A 13,732-nucleotide genomic window follows, 5' to 3' on the forward strand; every position below is an offset into this window, starting at 1 on the left:
CCACATTCATTGATATAGAGCTTGCTTATTCATTTTAACCCCTTTTTAGTATTTTATTTTATGAATATACTAGTGGCCCAGTGCATGGATTCGTGCACATTGAAAGGAAATTAATTAGAAGAAATATTTTAATATTGCTATTCACCCTTTCTCTATAATAGCATTGTCAGAAGTACGTTTTACCAATAGTTGGTCTTCAGACATACTCTGTCAGCGATGCTGCTTTCTTTCAGCTTCAGAATGTCACAAAAACAGCCAAGTTCACGATCGACAGTGACAGACCGAAACACATGTGTGCAATTGGCACCAGCAAGAGGTTTTTATGTATCACCCATGCACAAGTCAGCGTTTATTTTTAAATTGTCAGTGTGCATCATATATACTGGCCGGTTGGATGGTCAGACAGATGTACGGTCACTTAGCCGTTTATGTATATAGATTGAAGCTTATTTATACAATCCATTACTGAGGTACAGTGAACTTGGCTTTAGCTTTTTACTATTACAGAAGTGCTATAATGAACTTACTTTAATGTCTCCTTGTGCAGTGTGTGAGTTTAGAGTTTAGAGGTGTGTGTTTGTTGGGTTGTAGGGTATGCTTATCTTCAGCTTTAGCAGATATTGTTAAATTTCGTCTTTTAAAGTAGTTGGAACAATCAATACTCCCACCATAAATGTATGAGTTCCTGTTTCCCCAAGTCCTCACCTATACTTGGTGTTATCTGACTTGTAAATTTTTCCCATCTAATGGATGTTAAACTGTATCTTATTTTAATTTGCATTTCTTTGAGCTCTAGCATAGTTGAGTATCTTCTCATATGACTATCTTCATTCATGCTTATTCTCTTGTAAAATACCTGTTCATATATATTACTTAGTTATCTGTTGGGTTATTTTCTCCTGTTAGTGATTTGTAAACATATTGTTTATGATTCTGTATATTAATCTGTCAATTATGTGTTCTGCAAGTACAATATTTCATTTTGTGGCTGGACTATTTACTTTTTTATTATAAAACTAGAGGCCCAGTGCACACTGGTAGGGTCCCTAGCAGCTGCCAGCTACCGGCAGGGGCCTCCCTCCCTCCCCCCCACCACCCCCCACCCCCTTGTTGCCTGCTGCTGCCACTGGCCAGGGCCTCTCTCCCTTCCCCCGGCCAGCCCATCATCCCCCTGGTCAAACTCCCGGTCAAGGGGACAACTTTCATACTACACGTTTATTATATAGAATGTTACCACATATGTAGATGTTTTTTATTTTAATGAAAAAATATTATCAGGGGTTTTCATTCATAGTTTGTTTATGATCTGCAAGAGAAGGATGTGTAAGAATTTTCCTTAGTCTGAGTTCATAAAGATATTCTCTTTTATTGTCTTCTAAAAATTTTACAGTTTTGCTTTTCTTTCTGATTTATATATTTAATTCTTAGACTTTTCTATTGTTCCACTGGTCTGTTGCCTCATGCCAATCCCACACTCCAGTTATCACAACTTTATAATAAATTTTGATAGTAGATAGGAAAACTCCCCCTTTGCCTCGTCTTCAAAATTTTCTTGACTATTTTTTTTTTACTATTTTTTGTTCATGAGAATCAACAACAACAAAAATAAATAAAGTATGAAACAATCACAAAAATTAACTTTGCCTCAACAAAATTAGGAGAAATAAATACCAAATAATTGATATCACAAACCATGTTTTCTAATCACAGTTCAAAGCAAACTGGAAATCAATTATGATTATTTCAGTGTAAATATGATTAGAACCAGCATAACCAGTTCTACCAAAAACATTCCTGGAATTAGTGTAAATATGATGGTTATTCTGTATTTTAGTCATAATTTTGATGTGGTTGTGGGAGGCAGCGAGTACAGGCATTTATCTATGCCACCATCTTGGTTCTCCAATTGATAAGATTCTTGACCAGCCTTTCTCTTTCTCTCTCTCTCTCTCTCTCTCTCGCTCTCTCTCTCTCTCGCTCTCTCTCTCTCTCTCTCCGAAAGCCTTCTGTACCTTGTAGCCAACACATTCTATCCCAACATATTATTTGAACATATACATTTTCTCTATCACAGATTTTCAAATTTGGTCATATTTAATCTAGTTATTTATTTTGTGCATTCTTAGTTTTCAAAGTAATTAAAAACCATAGAAATCTTGACTTCTTAACTAAATTAAAAATTCTTCAAAAGTAGATACCCTATTATTTATGTTTTGTTCTATCTGCTCTTCTTTCTTTGCTGTACGAGCCCCAATGCTTGGACACATAACCAGAACTCAGCAAATAGTGACTTGAATGATTCACCACATTCTTGTAGACTCTGTTGAAAACACTACTTAGTAAGTGTTTAAAGATCATATCAATGATAAGAAAAAGTAAGGATTTTAAAAGCAAGTCATCTTACTTTAAACTGACAAACTCTACTTACTAGCAGGTCTGGAAGAAAAATCATTTATATGAAGTTTATCCTTTGGATGCATTTTTAATTTCCCTTTCTCAGAGCATTAATTGTGACACAAAATATGAATATTTCTCTTTCTGAAAAACTTATACATTGTTTATCTTGTTTATCTAGAAAGAGTGACCTTGTTATGAAAGTTGATGCCCTTGTTTCCTCTTTGCCTACACGTGAATCCCGTCATAATGTCAAATTTTTAAAAGAGAATCACAGGTAAGAATATAATAGTGCTGTTCTCTGTCACTGAATCCTCTGTTCAATTATGGTTTCCATTTGTATTCACAATATGGAAAAATTGAAGAATTAAAAGTTCTATGTTAGAAAATAAATGTGTTTGACAAGATTAGGAAAAGAAATTCCTGTTAAGTCTATATTTTGATAAATAAAGGATGATATATATGTATATATGAGATAGGATTTCAAATTACTTTATCATAAACTGAAAATGGCTGACACCAAGTTTTCTGATCTTATGGTAGATGCAATCTTATGTTGCTTATATTTACTATTAGAAGATAAAATATGCTTTAACTCTAAAAAGTCTGTCCTTTCAGATATGTTCACATATGTATAGTATTTTTTTTCTTTTTATTGCATTTATTGGGATGACACTGATTAATAAAATTATACAGGTTTCAGGTGCACACATGTATAGTATTCTCAGGGAAAATTTCTTTCTAAAGAGAAATTATCTGGCACTATCAGGAGTGAGGTTTTTATTTTTTTTCAGATTACTGAGATTCAATACTTTTAGGTATTTTAAACACATCCAATGGAATTCTTTTTACAAACTTTTTTATTTCTTAAATACTCTGTGCTGAAATAATTCAACACAAATTATTAAAACTAACATTGTAAATGTTAGTCAATATACTATTCCCATCTACACTAATAAAAGACAAACATGCAAATTGACCATACCTTCGCTACACCTTAAGCCACGCCCACCAGCCAATCAGAGCGACTATATGCAAATTAACCCAATCAAGATGGCTACCGGCAGCCACAGAGCTGAAGCGAGCAGGAGGCTTGGTTGCTCCAGTGATGGAGGAAGCCAAGCTTCCCAGCCGGCTCTAAGCTCCACTCAAAGCAACAAAGTTTCAATTATAGAAGGTAAATAAACCCCAGGTACCTGCTTTCAGCCGGCCGTGGCCACCAAGCTGGAGCGAGCAGGAGCCAGCTCTGAGTTCCACAGAAGGCAACAAAGTTTCAATTATAGAAGGTAAATAAATCCCAGAATGAAAATAAAAAGGAGAGGCTGGGAGCTTCCATTGCCGGGGGGCTTGGCCAGCCTGAGAACGGCCCTCAGCCCCTCACCCAGACTGGCCAGGCACCCCACTGGGGACCCCCAACCCTAAAGGGGGTGTGGCCAGCCTGCAAACAGCCATCAGCTCCTCACCCAGGCTGGCCAGGCACCCCAGCGGGACCCCCACCCTGATCCGGGACACCCTTCAGGGCAAACCAGCCAGCCTCCACCCATGCACCAGGCCTTTATCCTATATAATAAAAGGGTAATATGCAAACTGACCCTAACAGCAGACTGGGAATGACTGGTCACTATGACACACACTGAGCACCAGGGGGCAGACGCTCAATGCAGGAGCTGCCCTCTGGTGGTCAGTGCGCTCCCACAGGGGGAGCTCTACTCAGCCACAATCCAGGCTGACGGCTGTCAGTACAGCGGTGGTGATAGGAGCCTCTCCCGCCTCCTCAGCAGCACTAAGGATGTCCAACTGCAGCTTAGGCCTGCTCCCCGCTGGCAAGTGGACATCCCCCGAGGGCTCCTGGGCTGCCAGAGTTATGTCTGACTTCCAGCTTAGGCCCGATCCCCTGGGAAGCGGGCCTAAACCAGCAGGTGGTCATCCCCCAAGGTGTCCCAGACTGCAAGAGGGCACAGGCCAGGCTGAGGGACCCCCCCCCCCCCCCCCCGAGTGCACAGATTTTTGTGCACCGGGCCTCCAGTTAAGTTATATTATACTTAGGAATTTTTATATGTTTGGGACTATTAACTCATGTTAAATGTATGACACATTGATCTTTTATAGTTTACTAGAGGCCTGGTGCATGAAATTCATGCACTGGGATGGGGGGTCCCTTAGCCTGGTCTGCGCCCTCTCGCAGTCCGGGATCCCTCTCGTAGACTGGGACCCCTCATTCCTTATCGCCCACCTGCTCACTGCTCCTTAGCGCTGCAGTGGGGACAGGAAAGGTTCCCACCATCACCAGCTGTGAGCCTGGCTTCTGGCTGAGCCGCACTCCCCCCTGTGAGAGTACACTGACCACCAGGGGGCAGCTCCTGCGTTGAGCGTCTGCCCCTCTAGTGGTCAGTGTGCATTATAGCGACCAGTCGTTCTGCTGGTCGTTCCGCTGTTCAGTCGATTTGCATATTAGGGTTTTATTATATGGGATTGTTGCTATAGTCTCTCCTGTCTCTATTTTTCACATGTATCAGTGTCCTGCTGCTTTTGGCCTACTGCCCTATTTTATGTAGAAGGGTGAACATAGTGTGACTTTGGGACAGTGGTTTACAATTCCCCAGTTTTTTTTCTGCTTATTTCTGGGGATTGGAATTCTGATTCATACAACCTCACAGAATTGGTAGTAGTTTGAGGGGGGAAACTTAAAGGAGCAGTACACAGATGCCTACTTTAGCCATAACATCTTACAAAGCTTACAGAAAGTGACCGGCAAATTTATAAAATTTTTATCAAGATAACTTGCTCGGCTGGTGTGGCTCAGTGGTTGAGCATCGACCTATGAACCAGGAGGTCACAGTTCGATTCCCAGTTGAGGCACATACCCAGGTTGTTGACTCAATGCCCAGTGTGGGGTGTGTAGGAGGCAGTCGATCAATGATTTCTCTCTCATTATTATGTTTCTATCTCTGTCTTCCTCTCCCTTCTTCTCTGATATCAATAAAAAAATATATTTTTTAAAAAGATAACTAAAGGAATTAACCATTGTAGATGGTCTCTTTAATTTAAAACATCTGATATATCACCCTTAATTTTTAGCAGTAAAATTATCCAGCAGGATCTATTATCTAGCTCTGCCATTCTTATTTTAACATTAAATCATATCAACTGCATATAAAATAAAATGTCTTTTATTTCCCTATGTTGGAGGACCCATGTTTCAAGTGAAGTTTATATTACCTTTAATTTAATTGCTAATAAATTAAATATTTCACTGCAAAAAGTCTAGATTACTTATAGTCTTCCTATACAAAAGAAGACCTATCTCCCTGTAATTTTACATGTATACATTTTATGTTGGAATGTTTTTATTTTTGTAATATGTAAAATATTTAATTTAGACATCTCAAAAAGAAATGGATTTTCATATTATAGTGTTAAAATGGTCATTTGCCTGGAATAATCTGTACTTTTAATTAAATATATAATTTTAACTTTCAATTACATTAAATATAATTGACCATCTCCCATTGGCCTTTTCTGTGCTTTTAATTTCCTTAACATTAATTTTTAAAGATTAGTTCATATTCTAATTTAGAACTTAGATCAATGAAAAACAAAATGGAGAGGACAGAGGGGAGGACGTACGGAGAGTATGACGGGTAAAAATAACGTATAATAAATCTGGGGGAGGAAGTTCTCCTGAACTTTTTGTTATAATATGTTGGGGTTTTTGAAATACTAAATTTAATAAAAGTGCTTAATAGTTAATGTTATTCTCAAATCTGAGAAAGTATGTTCAACTAACAAAAAAGGCATCTTGGTTTTATTTTTATATCTTGTGATCCAGAAGAATTTGGGGGGCTTAAAACGATCAGTTTTCACTATAACAGTATTGTCCTTTGAAGAGTTTTTAAAATTACTCATTCATAAAAGCTTACTTTCATTTTTTCTAATTCTTTGCAGTTTTCTAACTTGCTAACACAAACATTAGCGTTTTACACTTGCATTTTCTTCTGTGAAACAATCAGGATTTTTAAAATCTAGTGAGACAGAAAGCAATTTATAACAATGTAGATAGCTTAGATTAAGGTTAATTGGTAGTGGAATACATTTAACTGATCATCATTTACCTTTTATGTTTTGTTTTCCTAGCATTATAAAGATCAGTCCTCAAGAGAATGATATGTTCTTTGATGTTATTGCTATTGTTGATCCATTGACAAGAGAAGCACAGATGATGGCACAGTTATTGATTGTAAGATATCATTTTTGTTATACATTTACATATATTTACCATATTACATAGTATTTTTTTAAATTATATAATTAATCTTTTTAAGTCTGTTTTCAGCTATAATTAAATATTTGTGCTCTTGAATAAAATCACAATATTTTAACACTACATTTTAAATAGGTTGTCTTATTTAAATGTATAAAATGAAATGATAGAGCTGTATATGGTGTATTATGGCAGTACCAAAGTTAGGTGTTGCTCTCGACTTAATTGTTGAAACCCCACCCCCCCCCCCCCAAAAAAAAATTCAGGTGTTGAAGCCCTAACCCACAATGTGACTGTATTTTGAAATAGGACCTTAGAGGCAATTGAAGTTAAATGAGGTCTTATAGGCTGGGTCCTAATATACTAGGATTGATAGCCCCATAAGAAGAGATCTCTGTCTCCTCACTGGCGCAAAGAAGAGTCCATGTGAGCATAATGCAACATGGCAGCAGCCTACAAACCAGGAAGAAAGCTCTCACCACAAACCACACTGGCCAGCACCTTGCTCTAAAATAAATACCTGCTGTTAGGCCACCCAGTGTGTGGTATTTTGTTATGGCAGCCGAGCTAACTTCCTATCTTCAAGTTTGAAGATTGGCTTCTGAAGAAGCTGATGCCTAAGCTTAATTAGGTGAAGCTTAAAGTATAGTAACATTACCAAACAGGTGATGCTAAGGGAAGAGGGAATGTGAAGGTTGTATTCAGTAGGTTTGGCCACTGTAAGTACTTTCAGGACTGAATTTTAATTCTCTCATTGTACAGTCCAAGTATAAGCCACTTAAGTTGCTAAGGCAGCTCCATAGTCGAGGGACTCAGGCATATCCTGACTGGTTTTTCAGTCGTCTTCATGAAGCAGCTTCTATCTAGAAGTCTAAAGTGAAGTTCCTAACATCATCTCTGTATTTCTGCCAGCAGGAGGGGAGAATAAGGACACAACCCCAAAGTTGGCCATATTCCATCCAGTCACATTTCACTGACCAGATGTAGGCAGCCGTCTCTGGATACACCTATTCAAAAGGGAGGATGGAACTCTGCATTCATCTGAAATTCTTTCACTAAGGAAGTAGGGGGTAGTGATTATTAGGAGACCACTAGCAGACTCTGAAAGGACACGATAGGCTTATCATTTGAACAATTTTAAGGTTCAGATTTTGATTCAGGTTTCAGTAAATTTCAATAAAGTAGTTCCATTGTCAGGCTATATTTTTCCTTGGGATGTTCAGAATTTTGGGGGTCTCCTATGTAAAATTACTCAATGCTTTTTTTAAAAGACACATTGAAAAAAATTATTGGAAGTGGAAACTATTTGTCCTTTAACAGTTGGCTTCACTTTTGGAGATAGGAAAAAGTAATTCGATATTAAGTCTGTTGAAAGATGTAAGTGATCAAGCTGGGTCATACTGGTGTATAGTCTATTGAAACTTAAAAATGCAATTTCAGAAATTAGTTTGCCCTAACAAACCTGCATTCTTTCTGTTCCATATATCTGTTTTTTTCTTCTCCCTTTAACTTCATCCTTTGTTTTCTACAGTCTTTCAAATTTTCACTGACTTATTGCCTATCTAGAGGTGGTAACTATCAAGATTAATAATTCTCCTACTTCTATGCTCCAGGGAAATGAAAAGAAAGTATTTCATCCGTATGTAGCCAAGAACTACCTACATCTCTTATAATGTAGTTGAAATAACAAAGGCTCAGGACCCCCATCATTGTTGTAAGGCCACCACTTTGTATTACAGGTCTAGATATTTATAATTAGTTACTTGTTCTTTAGTACTAAGGAAATTCAGATACCATGAAAGAAAGTCATGTTTGGCACAAGGTAGGCAGCATAACCCTTAGGCCAGCAGTTCTCAACCTGTGGGTCGCGACCCCTTTGGCAGTCGAACGACCCTTTCACAGGGGTCGCCTAAGACCATCCTGCATATCAGATATTTACATTACGATTCATAACAGTAGCAACATTGCAGTTATGAAGTAGCAACGAAAATAATTTTATGGTTGGTTCACAACATGAGGAACTGTATTTAAAGGGCCAGAAGGTTGAGAACCACTGCCTTAGGCAATGAAATCAGTGGTTTAGACCTCTACCATGACTTACTGTGTGGTCTTAGGCAAATTACTATATATCCCTGTGCCTCAACTATAAAATTTGTTACCTCTGAAGGATGTTCTGGGGAGTAGATGAGATAATGAATATGAAGTGTTAATGTAGTGCTTGGTACATAGTAAATGCTCAATCAATGTTAGTTATTAATACTAATTTATCAGATATGGGAATTTTTTTCTAACAGGTACTTGGAAAGATTATCAACATGAAGTTAAAGTTGTTCATGAACTGTAGGGATAAGCTTTCAGAAGCCCCTTTAAAGAGGTGAGTCTAAGCAAACATAATTTCATTTCAAAAGATTTGAAAAGACTAAAATGAAAAAAAAGGACCATAATTACTGAACTTGTTTTATTTGTTTTGTTTTGTACCTGTTTTATTTTTCTTCACAGGATGGTTAACTGCAATAGATCAGAAGATCAGACAAAATTTATTAACTTTAAATGATATAAAATTAAAATAACCTAACCAGTAAAATTGAACCAATCTAATTGCAGAATTTACAGTCTAATTGCAGATTTATGTTTATCCATGGGCATTTTTGAAAATGTGATTTAGAGATACCTATTTAGAAATAAGTAGGAAATAACAAGTGGGAAGTAGGTTGAATTACACCATTTTTAGTTTACCTATACTTTCAGTACTTTGAGCTAAATTATCAAAATGATCTTTATTATAGCATCATAATTATTATTTGGGGGTATTTAGGTGTAACTAGCTTCAAGTAATTTTTGAATGATACAGAAAATATTGTTTATTACATGCAAATATTTCTCATTAATACTGTGCTGGTGGATAAAAATTCTGTACTCATGAAGTTAATAGACTTCTCAGTTAGTGGCTAAAATAAGATGAAAGCATTTGTTCATATGTAGAAAGACATGATGTAATTAATTTGAAATATAAAAGATAAATGAGAATTATGAAAACTGAGCATATTCACACAACTATGAGTTAGACAGAATCTTATTTACTCAGTAGCATATATCAAGAAAAGTAGTGAAATTCCCAGCTCTTTACTTTTAGAGTCAATAGTGTCTCATCCTTTTCAGAGATGATGGAGGTCATGGGCAGGAGTTCCCTCCTGCACCATGGCCTTCCTGTGTGGTGGGGGAAGAATGTGCTCTCTCTCCTCTGGCTAAATACTCCCTCTCTGCTTTGATCCCTGCTTTCCCATTTGTTCGGGATCCTTGCTTTATCACATAGTCCCTTGGTTTTGTATCTTTAACCTCTCTACTAGCCTTTTTCAGTCCAAAGAGTTACTCGGTTTCAAAAACACAAACTGCCCCCTTCACTTCCTCTCCTCTAGAGTTCTGGCTTTTCCTCCCTTCTCCACTCTTTCTCAATCTCAGCTTCTTTGAAGAGTAGTCACACCCCCTCTTCATCTCTCATTCACTGTACCTCCCACTGCAGTTTGGCTTTTACTTCCTTTTATTCAATCACAAAGAAATTGCTATTTGCATTATCCATGGGATACTTTTTTTTTTTTTTTTTATATTTTATTGATTTTTTACAGAGAGGAAGGGAGAGAGACAGAGAGTCAGAAACATCGATGAGAGAGAAACATCGACCAGCTGCCTCCTGCACATCTCCTACCGGGGATGTGCCCGCAACCCAGGCACACGCCCCTGACCGGAATCGAACCTGGGACCCTTCAGTCCGCAAGCCGACGCTCTATCCACCGAGCCAAACCGGTTTCGGTGGGATACTTTTTACTTGATGACATTTCTGCTGCATTTGACAGTAGCAAGCACTTGTTTTGTCCCTCTGCTTCATGACTGTTCTCTCCCATGTCTGCTCTCCCCCTCTCCTTTTCTGACTCTGCCTTCCTGCAGTAAGCAGCTTCAGACATAGCTGCCAGGGACCACCACCTCTTGGGATCCCCACTCTGTAGATTCTCCTTGAGAGTGGACCGCACCAAATGATCCGCTTCTAATAAGCCGAATATGGCAAAAGGGATGAAATGTGCCTTCTGCAATTAGGTTGTACAAGACTGACTTTTGTCCTGCTGGCATTCTTTCTTGTTCTTGTGTGCTTCTCTGACGAAGATGCTGGAGATGACCTTGTGGAAGGAACTGAGGGCGGTCGCCAGCCAACCACTAGTGAGGCACTGCAGCCCTCATTCCAGCTGTTTTGAGGGACTGTCGGAGCCTGGAGGTGGATCCTTCCCCCTTCAAGCCTTGAGATAACTACAGCATAGCTGACACCTTGACTCCAGTCCAAAATAGTGGAAGTCACTATTCTTAGTAATATAACTAATTTTTATTATGTGTGATATTGGGGGATAAGGCCAAAATACATTAAGACTCTAAGTCTGTTAATAAGCAACTGCTTTCATCTCAATCCTGTTTGCTTTTAATTGAAATATTATAATTGGTTACCAGGGTTTCTGCTTGAATTTTACTTCGTTTCTGGTTATTGCTCTTCATATTATTAATGGTACTAAGAGCTAATATAATGACTGAAAAATAGACCATGGTCAAATTTGAAGAAGGATCAGTGAGTGAATACAGATCATTAACTTCTAGAACTTGCATAAGTCAGTATCTTAAATGGATTTTAACCATGTTCATTAAGAAATAATTAACAAGGGTGTGTGTGTCTGTGAGTGTGTATACATACATACAACCTTATAAAAGGTTTTAGTGTAAATAAAATAATTATCTACCATTTACAAGCATTATCTCTTCTGAAATATAGCGTGGTTTTAGTCTTTTTAATTTAAGGCTTTCTTGTCATATTTTTAAACCATTTTCAGTTTTAAAATATTTTAGCTAGAGGAAATCTCAATTTGGGTCAAAGTATGTTGTTTTATTTTTTTATGTTCTATCAACAGTTTTTACCGATTTGTTCTGGAACCAGAACTGACATTAGTGACTAATGACCTTATTGAACCAGTAGCAAAATTCTTGGATATCCCTGAATCACCCCTTCTAACCCTCAACATGATTACTCCTGAAGGCTGGCTGGTTGAAACAGTACACAGCAACTGTGACCTTGATAATATCCACTTAAAGGACGTAAGTTATCATGTAAACTTATATAGAGAAAGAGGAAAAAGATAAATTCTTATCAGCTACTAACTGTAGCAAGTGAGTGATCATACACTGGTTGCTCACCAAAATGTTTTTATGATTCTAGGTCCTGACCCAGTCTTCCCTGGGATATTTTAGTTTCCCTAACTTCCAAATTGTGCCTCTATGGTTTTCTGGGTTTCTAGATGTTTTCACCGTGTTAGTTGCTTCAGACTCCTGGTACACAAATGCTGTTCTAAGATGAGCAATGTAGAAAATACGGAGATGGAAGCAGGACAACGTAGGACAATACCACTATGTCCCTATTTTGCCCTTCGGGTTTTGTTTTTATTTTATCTTATTTTATTTTTTTAATAAAATATGTTCTCAGAAAAGAAGGGGGAGAGGGGAAAAGAGAGAGAGACAAAAGAGAGAGAGAAACGTTAACAGGTTGCCTTCCATATGCACCCCTACTGGGGATCAAACCTACAACCTGGGTTGTGCCCTGACTGGGAATTGAGCCACACTGACCAGGGCCAGGTTTTGTGTTTAACTCAGAAAGGAAGTTTCATCTGAAACCCTTTTTGCCCCAAAGATCATAGCTAGAGAAGGCAGTGCTAATGAGATAAGAGTAAAAAGCAGGGAAGAAAGTCCCTCATGTACCGCAGGCTGTGTACATTGCTTCCTATCACCTTTAGTGTGATCCTTGTCCAGTAAGTGACCAGACTTCTTTTCCCTTCCTGTTGTCGTTTAGCCCAGAGCACACAAAAAGTGAGAAGACTATTTAAAAAAAACACTGAGTCTTTCAAACATTCCATTAAAAATGGGAAAGGGATTCAGACACTAAAAGAGCAGAAACATTCAGGGGAGTTTACATAGAGAACAGGTATCCAGAAACTGGAGAGAAAATACTTCTTTCTGATTATCCTCTTGCCTGGTTCTGCACACCTCCGACCTGTTTCCAACAGCTCCTTAGAATGTAGCGGTTGCCTTGACCTAGGCATAAACATTCAACCTCTTATAATTTGGTTATGATTGTCCATCAGATTTACTGCTCATGCTTCTTGTATGTTGCCCTTTGCCTAAAGATTTTCCTTTAGGCAAATTTCTTCTGATCCACTCATGAATAGATTCTGTGGGAACCTAAGTTACTTCCCTGGAACATGTATTCACCAATACCCCCAACTTTACCCGCCCAGAGAAGAACCTGAACTCAGTCATAGCGATCATCTGAAGTCAGTCCTTCAAATCTAGGGAAAGAATTGAAGGACAGGAAAGTAGTAAAATTCATGAGGGAAAACTGAGAAATGAGCTTGGCAAGAAGTAAAAAAAAAAAAAAAAAAATTCATATAAGGCTTTTATTATGCTTTCAATTCTTGATAATAGGAACTAATTTAACTTAATTTAACTTAAATCACCTTTATGCAATTATTAGGAAACTTAAGATAGTCACTAAGAAACCTCTTTGAAAACAAATTGGCTGTTTTTGATGTTAGGGTTTTTAATATGTCAAAAGAATTGTTATCTGTTATACAAATATATAGAGATAAAAGACATTTTCACATTAATATCCTATATAGTAAAAGGCTAATATGCAAATTGTCCCCTCGGGAGTTCAACCAACCGAGAGTTCGACCACTCACTATGACATGCGCTGACCACCAGGGAGCGGCACGGGATGAAGGAAGGCCCCGGATGGCAGCTGGCAGCAGAGGGAAGGGAGGCCCCAGCTGGCAGCTGCTAAGGACCCTACCCATGCATGAATTCATGCACTGGGCCTCTAATATATTATAAATAGAAAATACTATTAGTCACAGATTGATAGAATATATTTGGACTTTGCCCTAATGTTTAATTCATACTGAAAAAAAGGCCCAGCCAGCATGGCTCAGTGGTTGAGCGTCAACCTAATGGTTCTATTTCAGGTCAGGGCACATGCCCAGGTTGCGGGCTCAA

General features: G+C 38.1%; 1 protein-coding gene across 1 annotated transcript in view; it reads left to right on the forward strand.

The window, feature by feature from the left end:
- Positions 1 to 13,732, forward strand: part of UGGT2 (UDP-glucose glycoprotein glucosyltransferase 2) — a 162,014-nt gene that overhangs the window by 98,460 nt on the left and 49,822 nt on the right. The window contains exons 24-27 of the mRNA XM_070408745.1: positions 2,576 to 2,671; positions 6,529 to 6,631; positions 8,950 to 9,029; positions 11,599 to 11,782. Coding sequence (XP_070264846.1) covers positions 2,576 to 2,671; positions 6,529 to 6,631; positions 8,950 to 9,029; positions 11,599 to 11,782 — 463 coding nt within the window. The remainder of the gene's footprint in view (positions 1 to 2,575; positions 2,672 to 6,528; positions 6,632 to 8,949; positions 9,030 to 11,598; positions 11,783 to 13,732) is intronic.

The sequence above is a fragment of the Myotis yumanensis genome, unplaced genomic scaffold (genome assembly GCF_028538775.1).
Source record: "Myotis yumanensis isolate MYYU_CA2020_CCGP unplaced genomic scaffold, mMyoYum1.0.hap1 SCAF_3, whole genome shotgun sequence".
Lineage (NCBI taxonomy): Eukaryota > Metazoa > Chordata > Mammalia > Chiroptera > Vespertilionidae > Myotis > Myotis yumanensis.